Source organism: Toxotes jaculatrix, chromosome 1 (genome assembly GCF_017976425.1).
Source record: "Toxotes jaculatrix isolate fToxJac2 chromosome 1, fToxJac2.pri, whole genome shotgun sequence".
Taxonomy (NCBI): Eukaryota; Metazoa; Chordata; class Actinopteri; family Toxotidae; genus Toxotes; species Toxotes jaculatrix.
In genome coordinates this window covers 9,668,622-9,696,538 of record NC_054394.1, presented here as the reverse complement: position 1 = coordinate 9,696,538, position 27,917 = coordinate 9,668,622, and the positions used below count along the sequence as shown (strand labels likewise).

Below are 27,917 nucleotides of genomic sequence, written 5' to 3'. Positions count from 1 at the left end.
GTTGTACTCGCTGGTGTATCTCATCTTTTCAGCAGTGATTGGACCATTTACTTGGCGAACATTTCAATTGCGTTTGACCTCTTTTAGAAAGGCTGACATTGCTCCATTTAACTCTTCCTATCTGTCCTTCTCTCTCCCTCTCACACACTCTGTTTTCCATCATACACACACACACACACACTTCCTCTCTCACTTTCTTGCCAACTGCTTCCTTGTCAGACCCGAGTTCTGTGGAAAAGGTGGTGTCATCCTCCGCTCTCACCCGTCGGTTCAGATTTTCCTCCAAGCACAGCGAGACTTCCTGATTTGTGTGACAAACACAAATGCCTTTAAATTCCCACAGCCCTGGCTCCTTACCAGCCTCATACCTTGTAATGCATTATTCACATCCTCCTCTTGCACCCCCCCCCCCCCCACCCTCCCACCTCCAACCCTCTCGCATCAGGAAAGGGACAGCCACATACGACTTCCCTGGCAGAAAATCCATACGGCCGTGACGTCTTTGCTTCATGTGGGCAATTAATAGAACCGCAAGCTGAATCTATTTTTTCTCATAATTGTAGATTAAGGTGAGAACGTAATGATGCCGTTAAATGGCAATACAGTTTTTTTTTATCATAATTTTATTTAGACTATGATTGTGAATGCATGTTACAGTGATTGTACAGTTAGTTACAGCCTCTTCACGGTGCTAGTTATGAGCTGCCAAAACTAGGAGAAAGAATATTTATACCAGACAGGGATGGATGCCCACCATGTCCTTTGGGATCGCAGTGCCCTCTGACATAATTTATACTGGTTGACATGTATTACATATCAAGGCAATGTTAGCTGTAAACCCTAAACTACTCTGCTGAATGCTTGACATGCACTCACTATTTCTCATAAATGTCTGCTAGGGTTACAGTTACTTATATTGCTGCTGTTTTTCCTTCTGCTCTTTCTAATGGCACAAAAAATGACACTGGCTTTGCTTTTGTGACTTTTATGTGAGTGAACTTCACCTGTCAGTTTGCTGTTCCTGTTGACCAAACACAGGTTCAGCTGTTTGCGTTTGGATTCGCCAAGATGGTAAATTTCTTAACGTCACCCTCGTCTCGTGCCGGCACGTAAGCAAGCTAAGCACCCCATGCTGCGGCCGCGGCCTTCGCAGTATAACCCGTCTTCCTGCCGACTCACTCCAGTGTGCTGACACCCTGCTGCAGCTGAGCACAGGCCCGTCTGCTTCTTAATGGTGAAAAACGAGAGCTGTCATGTCGTAATCGTGTAATAACCATGCATGGTGTCACTTTCAGCAATTAATGGAGACGCTGTGACTGGGCTGCGTAAATCCTGGCTAAGTCGGCTGCGGCAGGGTGCAGCGGTGGAGCGGAGTCGGAGAGGCTTATATTAGGGTGTGTTAGTTTATTTGTCCCTGCATGTGGGAGAAGTAAAGATTTGCATGTGTCTGTGCAGTTTCCACTGATTCTACATGCGATTGCAAGGAGATGAGGGATTAAGTGTGTGTCAGTGAATACGAGGTGATTAGTTGCATCCATCTGTTTGCTTACACATTGGTGTGGGTGTACAGAAATGTGTCAGTGGCTGGAAGAAGAAAGAAAGCTGAACAATAGTGAAATCAGTGGGGGATTGAGCCATAGTGATGACTTGGCAGACTTTTCCCTGCTGCCCACTCTGCTCTTGATGTCTTGTCAGTCTTCACTGTGTACTGTGTTATAAATCAGCAAAGCCATAAAAAATGATCTTTAGTGGAAGGTCACAGTGGAGACAGATGTTAGAGGGTGTAAAGGTTAGGTATTTTTACTTTCATGTTATTATCCTAGGGATATGAGAATATTGGTTACATCTTTGTTGGGATCGTGATTTTAGTTCTTGAGCTCCTCGGTATTTGTGTCTTGTGTTTTTTGTGGTGCTGCAGTTATTGTGAATCCAGGGACATGGGATAATTAGGCCAGCGCTGGCCAGCAAAACAATAAAGTCCCAACATATAAAACATATAAAAAAAACAAAGGAGAACAAAATTTAAATTAAATAATCATATTTAAACCTGTTTTAGAGGTCCTAACATTGTCTTAATTAATAAAACATTGGCAGGATGATAGATTTTATTGTCAGATGTGAGATGTCTTATTTGTGAATTAGAGCAACTCAAAGCAAAATTTGATGCCAGGTTTTCTGATGTATTAAAAGTGTGTTTATCTTTGTATAAAAGTTATACTGGGAAAGTGTGTCCAAGTCCATCACTAGCCACAGTGATTGGGAATAAAAGTATCCACACCGTGCCTAAATTGTCAGAAGAGTGCCTGGGGGCCTTAGGAGTGTCTGGGGAAGGGTGTGAGAAGGGGTTGGGGGTTGGGGGAGCCATGAGCTGGCCCATAAGGCCGGTCTTTATAGAGGAGAGACAGATGAGGTGAGCAGGGCAAGCTGTCGCTGAGACCAGAGTAATGACTAGAGCAGTCTGCTCCTGCCAAACCCTCTGATTGTTTTAAATTTGTTTGGGCGTGGGCAGTCTCTGACTTTATGAGGTGTTGGGATAGCATTGAGTTTGTGCGTGTGCAAGTGTGCAGATTTCTGTTTGTGTGTGTGTGTGTGTAGATACACCTTAACCTCTGCAAAGAGATCTAGATGATTGCTTTTTCAATACATGGGTCCCTAAGCTCTTGTGGTTGGCTTGGAGAATGGACAAACTTAAAAGTCAACATTTTTTTTTCCCTGCACTTGACACTTTAGAATCTACTCGAATCTTTCTCTTGCTCTGACTCTGTCTCACACAGGCACACACACACACACAGACATATGCCAAGTCTCTCAGTGGCATACGTTAAACCCTTCTTGAGACTTATCACAATTTCTCTTTCTTCCCTTGGCTCATCAGTTTACTTACAAAATAGATTTTGTCAGAGTTATTGATGTATAATGCATTGGCACCAGTGAGCTTATTTTCACTTTAATAATACTGAAATCTTTTTTTAATATTAAGTGATTTTTGCATAGATCTTTGTGACAGCATGAAAGCGGCACGGCAATGATCAAACAGCCACTTGTTTCAGGTCAGGTCTCCTCCGTCTATCTGTCAAAGCCACTCCAGAGAGGGTTAGGGAATGAGAGGAGCACTATGACTGGAGGGAATTTCTCCGAAACAACGCCAAATCACTCCGTTTTCCTGCTCTTCCCCATCCACCACGGAGATGTGTCAGAATCCAACGTCTGTCACAGTATCCCAAGGCGGCCTCTAGATCCAACAACGAACTGGCGCCTCTTGTCTTGTCACCTGTTATCTTTACCAGACTTGGAGTTCTGCGTTGGATCACTCACAGCTTTCTTAAAAAAAAAAAAAAAAAAAATGCAGAGTGGGAGTTTTACAAAAATGCAACGTGCCGTGGCATCGATTCAGGTCTATTAAAGCTGATGATCCATAATCGCTAGAAACAAGTTAAATAGGAATAAGTCACTCAGAAATCACACTTGTCTATAATCTGGCCAAGTTGACGGTTTAGAGTGTGTGTCTTCAGTTAACAACTGGATGTAAACCAACTACTTACAAGGAATGACAGATGACACAACTTTTACAGTTAGCAAAGCAACAATGTCTCATAGAAATGATGTTCATGTGCAAATATTTTGCAATAGCTGTTTACATTCGACATTTACTGCTAATGCAGAAAATGGTGTGATGTTCATGCAGCAGAGGGAAATGGAAAAGGGTGGAGATCAGGTATGTAGATGAATACATTTCATTTCAACACCAGTCAGCTATGCAGATATGCCATCTCTTAATCCAAGTCAGCGTTGATTTTTCAGTATTTAACAAAGACTGTGACGTCGCCATGACCAAGGGCTTTTAATTGCATGGGCATTAGTCATGCTTCTGTTGCCATGTGCTGGTAGCACAAGGAATGGCAAAGAAAAATCACCATTTGGGCAGTATTTTGGTGAAAAATGTAATCTGTTTGAGCTTAGCTTTTCCCTGGAATGTATCTCTAGAATGCATAATAGTTGCATATGAGCGTAATTCATATGAGAAATGCTGAAGCAGACATTTGTTTCATATTTGTTTTGACAACATGCAGATTAATGTTTGAGGCCACTGTCGCACTATTTTGAATCAGGAGCAGAAACTTGCAAACACACTGAGAGCTGCTCTCTCCCTCTAAACACTTAATGTCTCCACGTGTTTCATTTGCCACATTTGACATGGAATGAGACTAATGTGATGCAATAAACATAGTTATTATTAACTCATCATATAAGCTTTTTTGCACGGACATAGGACAGACTGTAACTGCTGTCATAAAAACTAAATGTGTGACTTCTTCACCAAGTTAGTAGCTAAGTGTGCTTACCACTAAATGCTGGGCAGTGTACAGTGGGTTTATCAGAACTTCTGTTCTTTTAGCACATGCCTTACAGGGTTATGAGAGCAACAGCGATGTGGTTTGTGAAACCAAAGCAGTGAACGTAAAGAGGCAAAGAGCTCTGTGGACCTGCAGAGTTAAGTGATAAATCTCCTTGATTTCAGCTCTGTGAGCATCTCTTCATTCAGTGTTAATGTCAGAAACATTGATAAGCACAAGTTTAACAAAAATGAACAGTAAAAGTTTAAAAGGGCCATTAGAGAATGTTTTCCAAGTTGTTTCTGTTTGCATGCTCTGGAGCTGAAAAGCAGGGTTGCTGTTAAGAGTCTCCTGCAGGGAAGGAGACATCTTTGTCTGAGTAGTTTGTCCATGAGTCCCCCATGTGGCTTCCTCTCTTGGCATCCTCTCTGACAGGCAGATTACATTTGCTGTACAAAATCGTTGTAGGTACAAGCATAGAGTATGTACTTTGGATTAATAGGGAGTGATATATGTGTAAAGAGTAGTGTACCTCCTAAACCCTGAGAAGTCCTGCGGTGAGTGCATGGTGCTCAAGGTAAGGATTAGCAGAGAGCGTGTGGCAACATAACATCTCCTACAGGTGTTGTGTAGCTGAGTTGTGTGCGTGGGCGTGTGACACATAAGTATTATAAATTACTCTAAATAGCAATAATCATGAAATAATATGCTATTTAAATTATTATACGATTAAAATGTATTTTAATTTTTTCTGTGTGTGTGTGTGTGTGTGTGTGTGTGTGTGTGTGTGTGTGTGTGTGTGTGTGTGTGTGTGTGTGTGTGTGTGTGTGCGTGCGTGTGTGCGTGTGTGCATACTTTTGCATGCATCTCTGGCTTTGTGTCAGACTGTCAGCGTTTGTCTCAGAGTTTTACACAATGTCACATTCCTAAAGTTGTCATACTGAGTCCGCTGAGGTACACAGTAAAAAACCCACAGGCATACCAGTGAGCTTAGAAACACCACAAATATCCACCCTGAGATATGACACAGCCCTAAAGTCAGGAAATAAAATGTCTACTGAGTGATACGGTTTTGTTTCACTGTTTGTCCCTTTGTCTCGTTTGTTTTTCTTTCTTACTTGCCTTCTCTTTTCCCACCTCCCTCTTTCAGTGTTCCTGCAGATTCCCCTGCTGTCGGCTCTCGTCACATTCCCCAATCTGTTAGCCTTCTGATACCGGGGCCAGACTTGAAAGGAAGTCTTAAGGACGAGAGCTTATACACTGTGCCAGATTTTGTTAAATAACTACGAGATGTTGGTGCCAATTCATCGGTAATTGTCCCTTCTGGCACAGTCTGTTGAAAGTCCTGGAGAAGCCTAAGCTCAAGATCACTGCAAGTGTTAATCTTCTTATACTTAAGGTATCAGGTTTTCTTTTGATGTCGCTAAACATGTTGACTCCTATCTCAGCGCAGAAGGCAATCCAGACATAGCTATGAGCGAGATGGGGGTTTGTCTGCCTTCTTCTTCCAAAAATCTCATGGTTTATGTGTTCCTCTCTTAGCATTCATTATGGTGCTAAAATAAAGCAACAACAAAATGAGATGGAAAAAAAAAGGAAACAAGAAGAAAGGGATTGATTCTGTGCTAATTGTCCTTTCCTTAGCGCAATTTGGCTCGCTCTTATACGGTGTAAAATGGCCTGATTTATTTTTAATGAGGCGAAATCCTATTTCTCAGACTAGTCTCGCCCAAGGTTATTTCCGAGACCTGGTTCGTCAGTGGGCTCCTTTCAAGATCAGAAAACAAAAAAGACATTTGTCTCAAAGTATAAATGATTTAGTGTCTAATTAATTTTCCTGACCCCAGGGTGTACTGTATATGTTTTAGGTTTGGAATGACACAGTCGGTGGTAGATTGTGTGCATACACGTAGCTGTGGTGATGACCACACAGATCCATGTGCTGGGGAATCTGCCCCAGGGAGTCAGGTGGCCAACCCCAGGAAAGGTGCACCCTCTTGGGGCCCGCAGTCCTTGGCACTCTGGGCCTCCCTCAGGTGCTCAGGTGAGCCTCGGTGATCAATCACTGATGCTTTTTGTCAGGTGAGATTCTCCCATCAGTCAGTCATTTAGGCAGGGCCTCAGGTGGTGGGTGATAGTGCAGAGGCTGTGGGATCAGGGCGAGCTCCCACATGTACAACAACACTGATCCCACACACAGGTGGAGATTTGTCACGGGCTGGTAGGAGCTCATCTGTGATTGAATGTGGTGTTTGAATGTGGCATGCGCACACACACACACACACACACGTGCAGAGAGCAGATTCATCTGCTCATGTGTTTATCTGTGTCTGTGTGTATTTAATAATCTGTCAAGTCACCACATATGAGCTGAGTTTACATTTGTCTGTGCATGTTTGTACGTATGTCAGCACACAAACATGTATATATATAATTAGATATCGCATTTTTACATAAAAACTCAAAAACCCAGACACAAACTTCTTTCTTTCTTCCTCATGGTGCAATCAAAAGCAAATGTCTGCCTGCCTGGAGGGACTCTTTAAACATGAGTCCTGGAAGATTTATGGCAGAGTTTAGAACTTAATTGTGCGAGTTTGTTATTGGAAAAAGACAGGTGGGGACTGAGCCGAGACATGTTTTATCAATTTGGTTGTGTGTCTTTCAGTGTATCTTAAAGTATTGGCATAATACAACCCGTGTTTTGCTGTAATTCCATTCTTGATTTAGAAGTGTCTGTCTCTGGCAGGCGACGTGGTGAATTCTCCCACTGTAACGGCTGAGTGTGGAGAATGTGGCTGGAGGTGACCGGGTGTTGACTGTGCATCAGTGTGAATCCAGTGTCAGAGGCACGTCACCAAGTGTGTGGTCAACAAGTTCATCAGGAAAAGAAAAAGGCGGAGTGCAAGATGGTGATGAGCTTTTACATACTCAAGCAGTTTAGTAAGCATCTCATCATGTGTTGTGTCCACTTGGTTAAAATGCTCACGGGTCATCCCATTTTTGTTTTTCTGTAGCCTTTTGATCATTACGTAAATATATTAATTTTTACCTTCTAAACCTTTTTGGTTTGATTTGGTATTTTCAGGTTCCAAACACATGAAAGATTTTGTCTGGTAGAGGGAGAAGCAGCATTTAGCCCACAGGCACACGTGATGGTCTTTATACCGAAGCCAGGCCAAACTGAGCTGGACAGAACCCATTACAGAGCTCAAATGACGCTTGGTGGGTAGACTGGCATCAGTCAAACCCACAGGCTGCCCCGGGGTCACACCAAAGCTGGCACTTAGAGTTTTAACACACAGACAGCGCACACATTATCCAGCTAATGACGGAATTACAGCACTGACTCACCATGTAACTACATGTAAGCGATGGGAGGACGGCAATAGATTATCGTCTGAAGAAAGAGGAACTTTCCCAGGAAAAGCAGCTGTCAGCGAGTGGGAGAGAAAGAGAGAAAGAAAGAAAGGTGGAGATGGACATAAACTCCCAAGAATGGAGGTTTAGATGATTGTAATTATGACTCTTTATAAAACGCTCAATACTGTCATTATCATTGAGTCATATGTCCATGCAAGAGAAAGGGATGTTTAAAGGGATGTGTCATCGGTGTCTGAGGTTGAAATGGGTAGGAGAGGTTTACACTGGGAAGGAATGAGATACACGGACTGTCCTTTAAAACTGGCACAATCAATAAACAAGTATAACATATCCAAGAGGACGTAATGGATTATGGTAACTGTGTGGGTGTTTTTTTCCTGCGTGCAGATATGTTCATGTTTTCATTTGTTCCTGAGCGCTTATGTTCCTCATATGGACACATGTGGATATGTTTAAATGTTTATATGCTTGTATGAATGTGTACTCATGCTGTGGGTGGATGTGTATGACTGTGTGTGAGTGTGGAGAGCTGAAAGTGTCTGTGCCTTAATACCGAGAAGCTGTAAGTGCGAGTGCTGTGACTATAGGCTTCTGTGTTGTGGTGACTCTGTATAAACGCTGTGGTTGCTCTGTTTTCTTACTTTGGTTTCAGAGCGAATGTCTGAAAAGTTCATATTTTCAATGGCAACTCTGGAGGAACCATAAATTCACAGGGTGCTGTATTTTTATCCTCTTCGCATAATGAAAGTTCCAGAGGACAAAACAGTCCCAGTGAGGGTGGGGTGGGTTGTGAGAAAGCAGTGTGGGGGTTGGAGGGCGGGGGTTGATTGTGGTTTTTTTGGGGACATAAGAGAAGGGTGCAACTGTACTGGACATGTAGCCGTTTGGGAAAAGCGACTCTGAAAAGTGTTCCCCAGCCTTTGCTCTCCGCTCAGAAAAACAACCCTTTGAGCAAACATTGTGCGGGATGTCTGTCGGCTTTTCCAAGTGAAATCCAATCGAGCTGGGTCTGAATATTCTCAAGCAAAATGGCTCCAAGTTCAATTACACATTACAAGCCACATGACAGTTTCCATTGTGTAATACTCAATCTAACAAGACTGCACTAAATCGGCCAGGCACCCCTGTTCACACTGGAGTCAGTGTGCCGAGACAAGAGGGAAGGGCCCTCGACAAGAGGCCCTCTTAACTACTCTATTATGGTAATACATACCTGTAGAGAAACAGACACCTGAGACCTGGAGCCAAGCAGCTAGAGGCAACTAGCTTACACTGGTTGCACCTTCTTGTACTTGACTGTTGTCAAACTGTTATGGTTCTTGTGCTTTTGTGTTGATTGTGGGAGCCTGAGCCATGAGGAGATTATCTGTTGGCCCTATAGCCGTAGGCTGGGTTCTTGTAATAGATGCAAAAAGGCCTTTCCTACAATTACCGCTTATAGGACAAAGTTGGGCTATACTGTACACAGATGATCCAGTGCTCATCTTTCATAAATACCATTTAATCATCTGTGACATTTGACAGATCCTGGGCATTCAAGCTGGTTTGCTTAGGCTGTTCCAGGGTGTAATTCACAGCTCATCCATGTAACCTCCTTTCCCTTCGGTGGCGGAGAGAGGAAAAGAGAAGCCCCTCTTCTAGTTAGATCACTGTGGTGGTGGGAATGCTGGAACCAACCCTGTTAAAACTTGAAAACATTCCCTCTTCAAACCACCATGACTGAGTAGATTAGGCCCCCATCCGCAGGAAAACAATCTTATTTCCTGAAGATATTTGGGGCGTTTAATTCAGAAACAATGCTGGCTGGCGCACTGAGCCCCTTTATTGCATGCTTTTTTTTTATTGCCATTCTAGAAGTTATTCAAATAAAGTAAATGAGTGGTTCAGTGAAATGTGTTAGGATGCACACCAAATACTTTGGTGTCAGGCTTAATTATCCCCCCAGATGAGTCTTTTCTTGTGTCTACGCCCATTAAAGTCAAGGGAATAGAATCAGAGAAACACACTTTCCTGTGTACGCGGTTCAGCCTTTGTACAAGCCATGTCATTGATGACACACGGCTATATACATATTTCATTGAGACATGCATATTTTACAGTGTAATCTTGGCACACCACTGCTTTGTTCACAGTATGTGGAGAGGCCTGAAGAGTGGGAGGTTTTCTTTGTGCAGGTCGTGCTTTGTCAGTGAGAGAAAAATGAGTTCTAACAATCAGAATCATTTTAGTGTTACTGTGACATCCTTGATTAACACACAGGAGTCTGCTGGTAAAAAAAAAAAAAAGTGCTATTGTGTGCAAATCCTTAAAGTTTTGTCTAACTGGTCTTTGTTAGTATATTTAACCTCTGAACAGATACTGACTTTTTTATACCAACAAACACGGAAGAGTGTCATCTCTATGTCAAGTTATTTCACAACGTATCAGTTATATCAGTTATTTCTAACTGATACAGTTGACATTACTGGAAGGAACATTTATATAATTCAACTTCCCGTCACTGCACTTGCGAATGTGGGCTGAAATGAAATGGCATCTTACTTACTCACAACCCAACACAAAGTTAGAGGCTGCGGCAGACTATACAGGAGCCGAGCAAAGCCAAATGTGCTTGTGCAGCAAACATGATTGCATGTGGTAATTTCCTGTGCTCTGTCTGCATGGCGTTGTGGTTGGAGGAGTGATTATACTGTGCCAGAGAAATGCTAATGTATGTGTTCACAAGAGACATAACATCCAGACACAATTAAAAGCACAAACAAGTGTCAGCCAGTGTTTGTGTTAATAACCGGGTTTGGTGGAGAGGGAGTGAGAGAGTGAAAGATGGAGGGAGAGACAGAGAGTGTGGTCACAAACACGTGTTGCCCGCACTCAATGGAGGAAAGAATGGCAGCACTTATAAGTGGAATCCAACTGGAAACAAGGAGGGGAGTTGTGTGGCCGCTGGGATAAATATCGACTGTTAGTCCATATAACCCCCCCCACACACACACGCGCGCGCGCACACACACACCCTCAACTCAAGTGGTTCCCCCTAAGAATTCCTTCCCCCCAAACAGTACCAAGCGTTGAGTCACAGCAAAGTTCACAGGAGTAACTTCAACCGTATCATTCACAACTAATAGCTCTGTGTGCTCTGGCTACTCATGCTACCAGCATTTGATCATTGTGTTGTGTTAGGTGCCTCTGGTCCTGCTTCTCTTAGATTTAGCTCCGTTCAGCCGTACAGGCAGTGGTAAAGACAGAATTCAGTAAAAATCCCAACGTCTTGGTCAAAAACATGCCTCAAGTCTGAGTTGGCTTCAATAGAAACGTGAGATTCAGGACAAGTTGATACAGGAATAATGCTGCCCTGGATAGCATATGACTGACAGGGAGATTAGAGAGACTGAAATGGTTTTTGTATCTTAATCACCAATTAAAAGTAAAGTCTTTGATGCTTACATATCCCCAGCATGTTTCAAAGTGTTCATATTAATTCGCAAACACGTATATTGTTGTAAAATACACATGCACATGTGCATGCAGACACATGTAGACATGCACACAGGAGATTTGAGAGGGAGATCTTTATCAACAACTGACTGACCAGGGTCAGGGTTTGCTAATACTAATGAGGCCGGGAGTTCTTGTTCTCTGATGTTTTCTTTATTGATCGCAGGCAAGTACATCTTAATTGGTCTAGGTTCCTCAGAACCCGAGATGACTGATCAGTGTTTAATGTATTCACACGTTCCTATTCATGCACTGTGGAGAGATATATTGTAGCCAAATAAGAGATATGATATCCAGACCTGAAATATGTTTCAGTAATCCAACTATTTACCTGTGGTGTTTGTGATTTTTTTTTTTTTTTTTTACTGTCATGTATCATCTTACAGTGACATTTTTGTTGGATTTTGTGGTGATCATGCCAGATGTTGGTGTCTGATCGCCTTCGGTAAAAACATGACACAACACGAATCAAAAACAGATCCCTCTCTCTTAAAACACTATTGCTCATTCATTCAGGGGGAGATCACATATCGTGTTCGTCTGTTGCCAAAACACAAAGTGTCTCAAACTATTCCGAGATTACAGCCTGAGATAGCTCTGCTTATCCATCTGTCACCGTGCAAAGAGTTATCTCCTCTTGTTTAAGTCACTCAGGCTCAACGTCTAATCTGAAGCGCGTGTGTGTATGTGTGTTTGTGTCACTTCCATACATGGGATAGCACTCTCAACAGGCCTTATGTTGAGAAAGAATGCACGGGACAGAAGCCCAGTCAAAGCCTCAAATATTTCCCCCTCGCGTTGTTACACCCTTCCTTCTGCCTACATTCTTTTAATTTGATGTCACTGAAAATTAATTGTTCCCAAATCTAGATTTATATTTATGTGAGAGTTTTAGGAAAAGGGCAGCCACAGTTTAAAAAACAAAACAAACAACTCAAAAAAAGTTATCTACAGATCAAGTGTGTCTGTGTCTACAGTATGTACCTGTGTCTGCAGTCTTTCTCCTTTGTCCTCTAGCATCAATGTGCCCTTTGATCGTCTCAAGAACAAGGAGCTCTTCCTCACAAGGTCGAACTTAACTATCACACTGTGCTATCGATGGCTGGTGACTTACAAATCATAAGTATTGATCATGGCAGGGATCATACTCAGTGTAGGGCAGACAGTAAAATCATATCCACTTAGGCTTAATGGCCCACATTAAAGCAATTATGCACACAAACTAGGACTGTCTAACTGTACGCATATTATGCTAGCCCATATATCTTTTTTTTTCTTTTTTACTTTGAATTTTTTATCCGTGCAATTTTGATAATGAATCAAGGTTTTTAACTTGCTATTGACTTCTTCAGGTGGAACAGTTGTAATTGGTCGAGTGACCCCTCATCAGCTCTACACCCTGTAGCCTTGTAGGTAAAACCGCTCCAGTCGATGACATAATGTGCGTAAGGTTTTTATATGTGTGTGTCAATACTCATGTATTTACTAATGACAGTGCAAGCGCCGACTGGTGACCCGCTAATGAAGTCGGTGCATTTGTGAGTCAGTCAACAGGTCAAGGACTGGAGAAGTCACAGTCGTCCTCTGCTAGTGTGCCAGCTCATGGGAAAGCAGTTACACCTTATTCAGTTTATTTCAGTGTAAACAGTTGAAGTTATGGCGGCAGTTTATGTTTTCAGACTGGTTATTCAGGACATAAATTGGCTCTGTTCCCTACTGTATGGTTGTTTTCCTCAGCTCACCTGGAGCAGCTGATTACCTTCTGTTCACAAGCCCATCTTAATTCACTACAAACCCAAAATTGTATTTGGTCAGGCTATGGTAATACACACACACTCAAACTGAATACAACTGTGCTTGGAATTCATTGCTTGTGGTCTCAGATGTGTACTGTTTACTGCATCAGGCCAATTCAGACTGTGTTGGATAAGTTGTAAGTTGGAAAAAAAGTATACTTATTTTGATTCAATAAGCATCCTGGCATACCTCTAATGATCCTACGCGGCAAACGTTACCCATCTAGCACCTGTTAGGTTTGGGGGGGAAAAAATACCAAAACAAAACATGAAAAGCATTTGCAGATACTGTCTAAACAAGGTCTGCTCCACACGCATTCGCTCCATCCAGAGAGACTGAAGCTTGCGTATGAAAGCATCATTCATTAAAATTCCAGGATTCCCACAGGCGACAGACAGTGTGATTATAACTTATTGGTGATATATGCAAGTGAACCTGCTGACCGTTGGTTCAGTGTGTTTCCAATAAGGGAGAAGAAAAAATGGCACAGAAACCTTGGTGCAAAGACGACATGGTTAAGGTTACATCCTAGAAATACTACCAAACTGCATAATAGGAAGTTTTAACTCTTCCCATTTAGCATACTGTTTGCAGTACAATACCATATGCATACTTGTCAGAGAATTGGAACAGCTTGTGAAGCAAAGCACCCACTTAGAAACGTCATTCTTCATGCCATTTTCACTCTGTTGATTCCATCTTTTGTTTAATAACCACTTTCCCCTTCCTCCTTTTTATCTGCTTTAGGATGAAACATGCTCATGAAAATTTTATCGCTGTGATCTGCATATGCCGATCCCCCTGATTGGGTTGCCGTCTCTTGTTTTGAGGAAAAGGAATGAAAGCAATATCAAGGAGCACTGAGTGAATCTCAATTTCTCCTTTTGACGAATGCATTTCATCTCCACCACGCCAGCGGAAGAGGTTATCAGAGCCACAGTGGCCTGTACCTAAACCGCTCCATCTACTCCATCAAACAGAGAGAGAGAGGGAGCGAGGGAGGGCAATGAATATTTAAAGAACTTTAACTGGTAACATTTAATGTTAAACACATGAGCGGCAAAGCACCACTATATTTGCACGGGCTTCTCACTATACTTGCAAAGACTTTATATAGCTTCTAATTTTAACTACAAATTCTGGGGTTATGATATATGTGCAAATTACATGCATGTTATTTGAGGGGGAAACTGTGGCATGTGCTATTTTGCACCGCACACTTAGAACGAACCAAGATCAGTGGAAGAGCACGCGCACTAGAAAGAGACGGAAAGTGAGCTTTCTCAGAAAACTTATGTCATCAAACTCTTTCATTATCTAACGTTAGCACCCCAGAGATCCACATTGCCTAGAAGATATGGGGTTATAATTGCTTTTATTGGTTTATTGTGGTAGCGAAGGAGCTCTTTGATGTATTTAAGGGACCAACCTAATGAATCAGTGAATCCAGAAACAGCCTATCCAGGGAGCTGATCTCAAAGGGGGCGATGGTGGGGGTGTGTGTGTGTGTGTGCGTGTGCGTGGTGGTTGTGGTGTTGTTAGGGGTGGGTGTGGGGTGGTGGTGGTGCAACAATGCATTCTTTAGTTGCCAGCAATGGTGAACAAGCAAGGACTTAATAAAGCACAGTTGGCCAAAGAGCAGTGGATAGGAAGGCATGGGGTGTAATCAAGTGTAAACATCCTATACAATGTCGAACGGAGAGACGCATGACCCCAGAGTTATGGGAGCAGGCTGGATGGAGGGGGTGGGCTTATTTAGCAAATATGCAGAAGTGCTTTTGACCCCATAGTGACCGCTTCACAAGCACACCACCTCAGACACACACACACACACACACACACACACACACACACACACACACACACACACACTCTCCCTCCCCGCCCTTGTCAATCATTAATCATCATTTGTGATGAGAGCAGGCCTCGTTTGAACAGAAAAATATGCAAAGACCTCGCTTTCATCTTTCAGCGTGTTTGTCCCTCTTCCCATGTAGATTGTCTATTTTTGTTGACTCATAAGACTCTGTAGCAGCTTCCATGCTTTTTTCCCCCCTCTTACGCTCTTTGAGGGTGGTGCACAGTGGTCTGTGAGAAGTTGTTGTTGCAGCAGCGATGGTGGTGGTGGTGGTGGTGGTGGAGGGCAGAAGAAGCCGTGTGGATCTGGTTACCCCCGGCTTTTCCCACAAAAGTGATCAGAGACTGAAAGTTGAGAGGATGTGTCCCTCGCAGCAGATTTACTCGCATTTCCAGTTTAACCTTTTATTAAACTGTCCATTGTGCTCCCACTCTGCCACAGACCCTCCGCTACTACATTCTCATGCCCATCAGGTCATTCAGGTTAACAGCCACAGGGAGGAATCAGGGAGGAGGGCAACACTATGTCATTTCTGCCCCTCTGTCGCTCTGGAGCCTGCGCAACACTTTGGCAGACAGGGAGAGAAGTATATACTACAACCGTTTGATGAGCAGCAGGGCAATAAATTCATTAATCATCATTATATGCCTCATCAAACTCTTTGCCAGGCTCTCCATGGGAGTTACACAAATTAGCCAGTGAAAAAAGCAGTAATTTTAGAGGAGCTAGGTAAGTGCTTTTTGATTGCTTTCTTGAACAATGCTTCCCCTGACAAGCTAATAAATCAGATCTTTCTATACTTTAAGTGCAGCTACTGTGAACCCAATCTGAGCTCCCCAAACAAAAAAAAAGGGAGGCTGTGCGGGACAAGGGGTTTTACTACAGCCAAAGCTCTTTCACAGATTTGTTTTGGATTCCTCCTCTTTATTCTGCAACAAAGAAGCCCGGGTACAAAGCTTTTGATAACTGAATGAACTGCTGTTATGTCTCCAGATGCAACCAGGGATTTTCTCATATTGGATCAAAATAACCTCATGTTTGACTTGAGATGAAAAAAACCTGAGCCAATAGTGACCATATGGTACAAAATTCAATTAGCCCCCCCCACCCCCCCTTCTTTTTTTTTTTCTTTTTTTCTTTTTTTTTTCTTTTTGTCAAAGCTAGTCTGGTTTTAAACATATTAGCTCGAGTGGGATACATAGACAGACGCAAAGCTGCAGCTTGCAAGCTTTAGTCTATACAGAGATTCCTAGCTGGCAGGTGATGCATACCTACTACAGTGATCATATCCTTCCATCCAGATGGCCATTCCATGCAAGACCAACAAATCAGCCATCAGACTGGAAATGGCTCCTTTATTGAAAATGAGGTCAATAGATGATTTGAGCCTGGTTTGTGGCTGGCCATGTTAGCCTGCTCCAGGTATTAGCAGCTCTCAGTTAGTGTGTTAGATGGGAGGTCTCACGCGGCAAGGGAGGCAGTTGGAGGGGTTGGCGGGAGGGGGTAGTTAGGGGTGGTCTTTATCTGTTTAAAGCCCCTCTCTGATGAGATTACCTATTGGAGTTGGCTGTAAACCACCCTGTTAATCAGGGTGCAGCAGCCAACACACTCGCACTGGCATGCAGCCACAGCTTGATTTTTTTTTTTTTTTTTGGATGGATGGTGGTGGGGTTCAGGCAAAAAAAAAAAAAAAAAGAAACTACCAAACATATTCCATCTCTAATTATTAGCTAATGTCTGGGACATTCAAGTGTAATGGTAGCAAGCACGGACATGAACTTAGCTGATTTGTTTTCCTCCCATGTTTCGTTTAGATTTGACTGCCATCTAATTTGTCTGTTGAATGACAAAAACAAAAAGCTACCTGCATGTAACCAGAACCAGGGAGCAGCCAGTGTGGTGCTTCATGATTGGACAGATTATGTGTTGCATCACTCGCGGGCACTTTACTAAATTGGCACTGAGACACCGTCACACATGAGGCCCATGCAGCTTCCTTCCCCTCATTGTGTGGGAGTGAGGAGGGCCAGTCTGGAGCACAGAGTTTTGAATGAGTCCAGCAGTGGCAACGTCTCCTCGCCCCTCCTCATTAACGTTCTCTCCACACACCACTGCACTGAGCACAGCTCAAAATAACTTGGGGCTGGGGGGGGGCAGTGCCCCGTTTATCTCCATCTTGGGAACTGATCCAATTAAGTAAGTGCCCATTTGCATCCATCAGACTACACCAAACTGGGAGGAAAAGTGGAAAGCTCAGAGCAAACAAAAAAAAAGGGCCGGCAGTGAGGGAAGGTCCATTTGTTGTGCAAGGTGGTTTGGAGAGGGTAAAGTGTCCCAGGTGAACGGTGGATAATGGTAATGTTACAGGCAGTGTATGTGCAAGTGCTTATGTTGGAGCAAGTGTGTGAGCACAGGCATTATAGCGGTCATTAGGACAGATATCTGTGTGGTAATGTGGAGCAGATGTTGAGAAGAAAGGGATCATTTAAAAAGGGCAAATGTAAATAAACAGTCAGGCAGCTTGGTTTCCCCTCCTCCCCCCTGGACCGTGTGAAGTCACTGAAAGAAAACAGTTCATCAATCTTCATCACAACCATTAATATTGTAATATTAGAGGAACTTATCGTACATAGATTGATGCCCTTTTTTTATGTTTCCTCACAAACCACATCTATACTACATTATCACCATTTAACAAATTTACAAAGGCTGAGATCAATACTACAAGGCCAATGAGTTAATTTATATTATTTTTCGGATGCATGTGTGATTGAATGCTCTTGGAGAGGCTTCTGCATTGTGTTAGGTTGCAGGGTTGTGTCACAAAACACAGGCATTAGTCAGTGTTTCAGGAGTTGAGTGTGCTGAACTTGCTCACCTTGCCACCAGAGTGAGGGAGGAGCCAGGCGAGGATACAGGCAGGACCTGTACAAGAGTCACAGGAGGAAGAACCTACCGGTGTCTCCACCTCCAGACTGGATGCACACACTTACTGCTCTGTGGCCGTGCATACCTGAGGGGCTTTGGCGTGGAATAAAAGTCCCTCCTGCATGTATGTGTGTGTGTGTGTGTGTGTGTGTGTGTGTGTGTGTGTGCACATCACCTCCTCCAGGGCAGGGCAGAAACCCCCAGTGTGAGCGCCAGTGAGCCCTTACATGGCCACTGAACACAGACCCTTTGCAGTCACAGGGTCAGAAGCTCACGCCATACTGCTGTCAGAGCAGATTGGTCAATGAGCAGCCCTTTTCAGGGAGTCAAGGTGCTTTCAGAGAAGTGCTGTGCCTCCTTGCCCGCTTGTGTGTGTTTGTGTGTGTTAAGTCATTTATATATTGAAATTAGAGAACTCGTTTGCATAGTTGAAACCTTATGGAAAATTCAGGCGGATAATATAATTATCCAACCTTGAATTTAAATGATCACCTTTTTATTTTTAAAAAATCGGTTCAGTTTTATTTTTATTCTAAGTAGTGAACACATTTCCATAACCCAACCATGCCTAAATAGACTTATTATTATTATTTGCCACTGGAACTGAATCCCTCAGTTCTCCTAACCCCAACCCCTGGCCTCCTAGGACTTCATAGTTCATCACTCTTCCTTAATGTTTTTCCTTTCCCCCCCTTCTTCATAGAAATGTTTTATTTATGTTAGGGGGAGGTCACTTAAAACATCTCACAGCTGAAAATTACACGTGTAATCTCTCCCAGAGGAGCTCTATGGAGAAATAGAAAAACAGTCTGTGAAGTGCAAAAAAATAATGGTAAATCACTCTCTGCCACCTTATCTGGGCTTGCTTTACAGTGTGCTCAAGACCGTTTTATAACTCCACTTAACATGAACGTTGGAGGTGCCAAAGGCTTCAGACTCACTCATTTTTTTTCTTACAGGGTTCCAAAAGTGGGTGGATACATACACACACACACACACACACACACCATACACACACACACCACACACACACACATTTTTCAAGTCAATTGTTTGATTGAAAGTGGGATAAAAACTTAATTCGTTTTACAAGTTGTTTTACCCGAACACGGCGCATATCCTGTCGACTCCGGTCTCAAGTCTCATGTCTCGCCAGAAGACTAAAGCTGAAGTATTGTGTCCTTAATTAGCCCTCTCATTTAGCAAATGATGATGATTAAATAGCCGTGAGCAGTTACTGAACTCCTCAATGAACCTCACCGAAGGAGAGTCGCTCGCTTCTGTACGTTTAAAACTTAATGATAGAAAGAACTCAGTGCCCGTGTTCTTGTGGCACATTGTGCAAGGATTGCAATAAAATAAAATAAAATAAATAAAGATAAAGATAAAGAAAAAAACAGGTAAATAAATATAACTCACTTGGCTATGTCATATCCTAAGATAGTACAGTATTTAGAGGAAGAAGAAAAAAAGTCTTCCTGTGCCACAGACACACAGCTGGTCCCTGTAAAACATTATAGTGATTTTTTTTGTTTGCTTTTGAAGTTGAAGGCTATTTTTGAAGAGGAAACGCGAAAATCCAGGGAAAGCAAATATGTCAACAGCCGAGTGCGTTCCAGTCACAGATATGAACGACCTCCTTTTTCAGGAAAAAAAGAAAAGCCGCCCTCCTTTTATTTCAGTTCTCTTTTATATCGCATTTGGCAACACTTGCGTTGCTGCTCATACCCCTCCACCACCACCAGCAGCAGCACCACCACCACCCCCCACCCCCCTGCGAATAATCTGTGCAGGTCAAGTACAGCGGGTGTCTATTTACACATTTGAGCTGAATTTGACCCCAACCAGAATGTGTTGTATCGCGTAGACGGGCGTTTTATCAGCAGGCTGGTTTATACGATGCACCGTTTGGGCCGCTGAGTAATCCTCCGCTGATGTTGGTTGGTGTGCGCATCAACAGGTTTTGGTTTCACCCCGTGCTCTGACATACAGTAGCATTTGAGAGGCGTTCACGGAGCTGTCCGGTGGCAGGTGTCTAATCTGTTTGGTCCACAGCTCCAAGTTTCTACACAAGTCTGCCCCCGCAGCACAATCCCTTGCCAAACTACTGATATCTTAGGCTTGTAGTTTGCATTAGGTCAGTCTTCTGCTATGTCAAATCAAAGATGGCGGTCTCCTGCAGATCATCAGGCATTTCATATAAACAATTAATTTGCACATTTTTAAAATGACCTTGTGTGCCTTTTCCTCTCAAATACGTTTGCTTTAGTTTAGCCCTGCTGTGAATTTTGGAGTGAATATTTATACCAGCTTTAAAAGATGCGTAAACTCCCGGATGGGTTCGTCTAACAGCATTAATATGGCAGCTTTTGTTGTCTAAATGTCCCGTGCACTTACACAGTGGACAACGACACTGAGGTAGATTTTGTGTAACGTGGCTTTACCTCTGATAAAACCTGCGCACCAGACTGTGCGGATAATTACAATAATAAAAGGATTATACGGGGCCACAGATGCCAGGCTTAACTTTAACTTCATTAAAACCTATCGTTCCCAAAAGTGTCGAAAACAAACAAGAAACCACGGTTTACTCTTGTTATTCATTAGTCTTATATTAGCACTATTTTCAGTCACCACCGAAAGTCTCCCTCATGACACCAGCACACTGAAGCTCACACACACACACTGAGACATGTCGAATCTGCTTTTAGACAAAGCTAAATGTGCATAAATAAAGTGGAATCAGGGACAGAGCAGCCAGCAAAAGAATCTGTAGCTGGTTTTCTGTAGATAGCAAAGAATCCGGTAGTTTTGCTGTTATTTTTTATATATTTTAATCTTCATTTTTTTTATTTTCTGATAGACACGGCCTACTATAGACGCATTCATTTGATTTTAGACAGTTGAGCGTTTTATTTTTTTTTCAGGCCTAAATGTGGATATATCGTAATTAAGTAAATTTTAATTGACAGTTAGTCGCGGCCCTCAGACTTAATGTATAGCCAGTGGCTTTTAAATTTTTGGGGAGAGAAAAAAATCTTTTAATTGCTAGGACGACTGAAGGAAAAAAACATACATTTTTTTCAAGCCTCCCGGAATCAGCTTCTGAACGCTGAGCAGTAACAAAGTCGGAGTGAAGGGTACAGACCTCATCCTCCTCTTTTCTCTCCTGCTTCTTCTCCTGTCGGATTATTTCCCCCATTTTCACACGTGGGAACGGTTTCACCCCTACTTAGTATTCTCACATTGTAGCAATCCCAACAATGAACCGACACGCCATTCATGTGGAGGGGAAGCCAGGGACCAAGTTGTATAAAGTTGCAGAGAGGATCTCCCCTGTAGGCTATCGTGCCTCTGATGAAGGGCTGCGAATTCTCCTCAAGTAATCTGGGGGTTAATTGACTGGCTGTAATCACGCCCAGAAATAGAACAAGTATAATCAACGATCAAATATATAAACTATTTTTTAATTGGTGAGAGTTTTTTTTTCTTTTTTCCTACGCGGCCCCATAGTGAGCATGAAGAGCAGAAATAAAGTAACATTAAAAGCTGTCGCGGGTTCCTTCCATATACCTATATATGCTGCTAGAATATAACATCTGCTTGAAACTCTACATTTTCCATAGGGACATAATAATAATAATAATAATAATAATAATAATAATAATAATAATAATAATAAATAGGTTATATAAGGTAATTAGAGTGCAAATGATTAATGCAGACTCTACAGGAGCATCAAAGACCTCTTGTGTTTCCTCTCCCACTGGGTGTCATTTGATCAACAACAGTGGGGGGAGACAAAGCTGAATGGTAAATTCGTACCTCCTAGAAAATAATAATAATAATAAAAGAATGACACCATGAAATACTCGCTCTCGTCGGCGATGTATAAAAAATGGTCAGCTATTTTACGTTATTTCAGTAGTCAGGGATGTCGGGGTCTACTTTGGCAGTTTAGATGATCATTCTCCCAACGTTTCCCTTGTATTTTTGTATTAAGAAAGCTAATTGGAATAACATTGTCAGCCGGCTGTTGCAGGGGCTTGTAACCCCCACAACCCCCCTTCCGCCAGGCACACACACACAAAAACAAAAAAAAAAAAACATGAAAAACCTATTTGACATATCAGCGTCACAGTATTTACCTAGGCTCACACAGACGCACCCTAGAAATAGTGCGTATATTGTCCCGGTGAAACATTACTTCTTCAATCAATTCTCAGAAAACAACGCAATTTCTAATAAAACTCTAATACTCTCTTAGGGGACATTGCATCGAACAGTTCAGTCCCCCGGGGATCAGCAAAGAAAAACATAATTATGCTATTTAGCCGGCTGATGTGTCGCAATCACTGCTCCAGCACACTCTGTCAGATTAAAATAGAGGGCCCGAATAGAGGACATTAAGGCTAAGGGAATTTTATAAACCCCAGGGGAGATTTCAAACTGGAGAAGGGGAAAGTAAACTATAGAGATTAATGGCAGCCATAAACAAGAGCATGCTGTCCCACTTCGGTGGAGGTCAACAATAACAACACCAATAATAATTATTATTATTATGATTATGATTATAATAATTATGGTATTCGGTGTCAAAATATACTGTACAGAAATCATATATATATATAGTATTTTAAAAAAGAAACTGAGGCCTATGCTACTAAGGCTTAGTGGCCTACAACTGTTCCAATACTCACAATACTCGTCAAACTGATAATAATAATAATAATAATAATAATAATACATTTGTTTTTGATTAGACAGTTATTTTTTTCTCTTTGAATTTATAGCTCCAACTTCAAAAGTTAAAAAAAGAAAACAAAAACAACCAAAAAAAAAGCCACCTCTCTTATCCTCAGTGTGTCAGTGGGAAAAACACACAGTGGTGTGTGTGTGTGTGTGTGTTATGCATGTGTCGGTCAAATCTGTAATTCGTGCCTTTTTTTATCCACTTGTCAAAGTTGCTATAATCCTCATAATAACTGTGATCATTGTGTGTGCCCCATTGGCTCCACTTCCTTTTTAACCAGGCCATTTGATCAGGGATGGGTTTCCGTGACGGATTAACAAAGAGTCCCCCTTGAAATTAGGAGCAAGTGTGACACCTACCTGCAGAAGTTGGAAGAGTTAGAGGACAGTGCCTGGCTACCCGGCTACACTGTGTGTCTGCATGTGTCTCTGCTGTGTGCATCACAGCATTTTCCCTTTTCTCCAAACAGCAATGTTTCACATCTAACGCGCCATTAAAAGAGACTCTCCATTAATGATATATAATAGGGCAGTATGTTCTAAATGCATGGTCGCGTCCCTTTTAACAGCTTTGCCACGCCTTGGAAAATAGTAATGAGGTCTAAATTTGGCATAAAATCGAGCTCATTACCGGAGTTCACCACCTGATTGCTCTGCATAAAACACGATAGGTAATTGGGTTAAATGACTGCGCCTCGGTGTTGTTATTATATCAATATCCACCTTTAGAAACGTGCTCAAGTAAAAGAAAAAAAAATAGGCCCTGGATGTATTTTAAAGAAAAAATAATAATAATGTGGTGATAAGCCACAGACCAAAATATACCTCCGTTTTGTTTCCAACATTTTTCATTCACAAAAAGAAAAATAGCCTATGCATGTTTGCACCAACCAAAACGAAACTGAGCCTATTAACTGTTTAGAAATCCCAACATCCTTTTGCTGAATGTAGGCCTTTCTTCCCCAGTTTGTCGGAATTTTCCCTACCATGATATTTTTAAAATGATAATTACCACTGAAACATCTGTGCACGGTGCAAAATTGAATTAATACTTCTTCTAGATAAACTTGCCTTGTAGCACTTTAAACACATATCAGGGCAATTCCAACGTCTCCCCCAAATAATCGCTGCACAAGTATATACGTTTTTTTCCATAATTTACTTCAAAGATAGTGTGTTGTCCATTTTAAATACAAAAATGCTACATTAAATATACATGTTAGTCTTTAATACAAATAGACTCAGGCGGCTGCAGCGATTAAGACCATTCTTGTTACATTTTAGGATTAACCATTCAGAAACTAAAAATTTGAGGATAAGCATTTACTCAGAAAATAACTGTTCTTAGAATTTGCTTCATCATTCTTTTTCTTTTTTCTTTTTTTTCCTCTTTTTTCTTTTTTGTTTTTTTAATGCAACCACAAAAAAATAAATAAAAGTCCGCGGTGAGTGGAAAATAATCAGGTATTAAATGTTTGACATACCTTTCTTTAGTTCATAAGGGGAGTCTTTACAAAGATCTACCTGCGTTTGGCCTCTGACTTTCTGGCTCTCTCTTACCAAAGCCTCTGCTCTATTTAACACAGTCTGGTTTAATCCATTGAAATGTGCCGTGGAGCCCGTGGTTACCGAGCCGTGGTTACTGTGAAGGTGTCCAAAGCTGCCACCATAGTTCGTGTAGCCGGGGTAGAAAGGGGAGGTGTAGTACAGAGGCCTGGATAGGACCGTGCTGTTGGGGAGTGGGCACTGAGGGGAGGACCGTGATGGGGACGCGTTGGTGCCCATTACTGCGCTCTGGCCCAAACCGGGACAAGCCTGTGGCGCCTCGCCGCTGCCCTTACACCTGTCTGAGGACGTGGCGATCTCCGCAAGGGACCAGAGTTTGGGTTTAGGGGCCGAAGGGGGCGAGTGGATAACAGAGGTCACGTTGCTGGTCACCGTACCCGGTGCATGGCTCAAATCTGACGGCTTGTCTTGTTGCGCAACGGTCTGGTTCCCCCGGGGCACTGCCGAGGGAGACGAAGTGGTTGGTTTTGCGGAATCCGGCAGCAAGTCTGTAGTCCGCTCCTCTTGGTCTTTTAACTCCGAGTCGCTCAGAAGGGGATCCGTATCTTTGCCATGGCTCTCCTCTTTAAATCTGTCACAGCCTATGTCCCCTGGGTTCAGCAGTTTATGATCTAAAGCACAAATAAAGAACAGAATTACTGTCAAATAAGCCCAACATTAAAACGCTGATAAAGCTGTAACATATGTTTTCAGGTAATCGTGAGACAAATGGACACCAATGCAAAATGAAATCGGATGCATAAAAAATAACGAGGCTACTTATGCACGTTTCCCTTAAAAGCAACTTATTGTGTGTGTCATAAATACGCGTCTGCCTAAAAAAAAGGTGAATGAACTCCTCTGCACAAACACAAATTAAAGTCTGAACTTAGGTTATGTTGACTGTTTTAATTTATAAATATATTCTCGGTATTAAATATTATTTCATATCAGTAGTTATGATAATAAGCATTAAGCAGCGGTGAAAAACTAGAATATAATTATCATACAATGGCACTTTTTTTTTTTTTTTAAGCCGTATACCCGGCGCAGTTCACCAGCTGTATCCTTATTATGCAGTTAAAGATAAATTGACTGCTAAACACTTTGCGTCACCAGCAATTTCAGCCCCTGAGAAGTCAAACGAGGGGAGTTCAAGGTGATTATTATTTAAAGCAATTGTCCCATTATAAATAATATACCATCATTAACCAGCAATCAATTTTGTACCCTGAGTGGAAACGACTGCGATGAAAAATTGATGATTTTTTTTTCCTTCTTTTTTTTTTTTCTTCCTCCCCCCTTTTGCTCAACCGACCTGCTTCTGTGTCTGTGGAGTCTCCCTTGTCTGTGGGCTTGTTTGGCTCGTCGTCGTCATTTTTCTCCAAATCAATATTCTCGTCCTCCTCCTCGTCCTCGCTCCGGTTCCGGGGGGTCCAGGTCATCTTGTTCTCCTTCTTTAGCCTCCTCCTGGCGTTGGCGAACCAGGTGGACACCTGGGTGAGGGTCATTTTGGTGATGATGGCCAGCATGATCTTCTCGCCCTTGGTTGGGTAGGGATTTTTGCGGTGCTCATTGAGCCAGGCCTTCAGGGTGGCAGTGGCGTCCCGGGTTGCGTTTTTACGGTATGCTGGGTCCCCATAAGGGTAGGTGCCCAAGGGTGCTGCATAAGGGTGGTATCCTATTGAGCCGGCCATACCCGTAGTGTGATCATAGGGAGAACTCTGTAATAATAATAATAATAATAATGAAAATGAAAAAAAAGTGTGGCTAAAGTTCAGTTACATTCCTTTTCTAAACGACTTCAGAATACTTCAAAAGACTAACATAGTTAAACAGCCAAACATGAACACACACATACGCAGACACACGCACGCACGCACGAACACACTGGCTTTAATCCAGCAACTGAAGTTTGTCGTTAATGTCCATGGAGTTTGTTTGAACTTGTTTGGATGCTTCAGATATGATATTGTGCTTCCAGTGTGTTTCCTATTAGTATTTGCATGATATCAGCTCACAGCTGTTTTTATTCTCGCCATTAAAATAGTATAATTTGCAGTTATGATAACGCACTGACATTATGCATGACGGGCCTCACATTCTGTTTCTTTGCCTATTCTAATGGGATCAGCCTTTGTGGTAACTAGGCCTACAGAGCCAGTCTGTATGAATTACTTGTGTTGCCACGAGATCAGTCTTCTCCGTATACAACAAAAGTAAATCAAATTTTTCCTCTGTCCTTTCCCAGAAGTTGCAAAATTTAAGTCTCTCAACTCGCACAGCCCGCAGAAGGATAAGGAACAAATACAGTGACCTAAATTGCCTTCAGACGGCGCGTTGTAGTCAGTTATGAGCGTGGAAGCTTCGGCGAGTCATTGCCCACTCCTTGGTATAAAACAACAGAAAAAAAAACTACAATTTACTTGAGGCGCATAATAGAACAGCGCTCAGATAAATTAGTTGTTTGCTCAACAACACGTTTTCTGGACCTGCCGTTCTGTAATTTTATATCCATGCACACATCAGTGACGCACATTTCTTCCTAATCGCTGGACCCCCCTCCCCGATACACTTAAGGCTCTTTACAGCGAGCTGATATTCTCGCTTTTACTTCCCATTACATTGAATAATCACCTTTAGTTTACTCACCACGTACGAGGTGAATGTGGCAGCTGCCGCCGCGTCTGCACTGTATGGTAAGTGGGAGTTGTAGCCTGGCGAGGCGCTGGTGAACGCAGTAGATCCGGCATAGGGCGCAAAAGCAGATCCCGAAGAGGATCTCCCAAGTTCCTCGGTTCTGGGTCCGGATATAACGCTGGTGCTGTACGCAGGGCATGAATACAGGGCTAAAGAAGCGGACGGCTGGTACAAGTAGCCCTGAGGATACGCCATGCTGGAGCCCGGAGAGTATAAGCCACTTAACTTGCGCACTTTTCTCCCCTTTATTTTCTCATGCGCTGCTGTCGGAGCGCATAGAGCCGTGTGTCTGCAGACGCGCTGTCTGTCCCCCCCCCTACACACACACACTTTCTAAATGACAATGGTGAAGGCAAAAAGTAAAAGTGACTAAATAAAAAATCGGCTCAGATTTTGGATGGATTGTTTTGGTCGCTGCCCGGCCAGCCTCTGCCCGTTGGATGTTGTGTCTCGTTTTGTTTTTCTGTTGCTCCCTTATCGGAGTTGCACCGTCGCTCTCATGCCCGTGCAGAAGTTTTTTTTTTTTACCCGTCGGACGGGGGCTTTGCTTGGGAAAATGTCCTGCCAAGATGCTAAGTTGGAAATTGAGGATCCTGACGCCTACTACGCTGCACACTACGCTCCTCCTCTCGGGGTGTAGTCACCGAAGGAAAAGGCAAGCTTATGTTGGGCAACCACAGCCCTGCCCAAATCCATGCTCTCTCTCTCCCTCTCTCTCTCTCTCTCGCTCTCGCTCTCTCGCTCGCTCTGTTGCCTCCTCACCCCCCCCCCCCCCCCCCCCCCCTCCTCTCGCGTTAACTAACAATCCTTCTCATTCTCTATTTCTCTATTTTTTTCCTCTTTAACAAGGCTCGTTGCAGTAAGTCTGAAGTGCGTCTGGCAGCCCCCCTTTGGATGGCGACATCATGCGAGTCTGTCAACTCCCAACTTTCTTCTTCTTCTTCTTTTTTTTTTCCCAAAATACGAAGCCGTCACTTTCACACTTGATCAATAACAAATCGGCTGTTGTGTGCCAGGATATGGGCTTGCAAGATACCGGCAGGAATTAAAAAGGCGCTCCACTGCTGTGCTCTCTTTTTGTTATTCTTTCCTTTGTGCGTAGAAAAGTCGTCATTTTAAATATG

The 27,917-nt window shown here is 42.7% G+C and overlaps 1 protein-coding gene across 1 annotated transcript; it reads right to left on the bottom strand.

Annotated features, from left to right (window-relative positions):
- Positions 1-23,688: 23,688 nt before the first annotated feature.
- Positions 23,689-27,495, bottom strand: irx5a (iroquois homeobox 5a). Its single transcript, XM_041037574.1, has 3 exons — positions 26,746-27,495; positions 25,412-25,817; positions 23,689-24,725 (listed from the first exon to the last, which is right to left on the bottom strand). The coding sequence occupies exons 1-3, from the start codon at positions 26,986-26,988 to the stop codon at positions 24,016-24,018; spliced, it is 1,359 nt and encodes a 452-aa protein (XP_040893508.1). The 5' UTR covers positions 26,989-27,495; the 3' UTR covers positions 23,689-24,015.
- Positions 27,496-27,917: the final 422 nt, after the last annotated feature.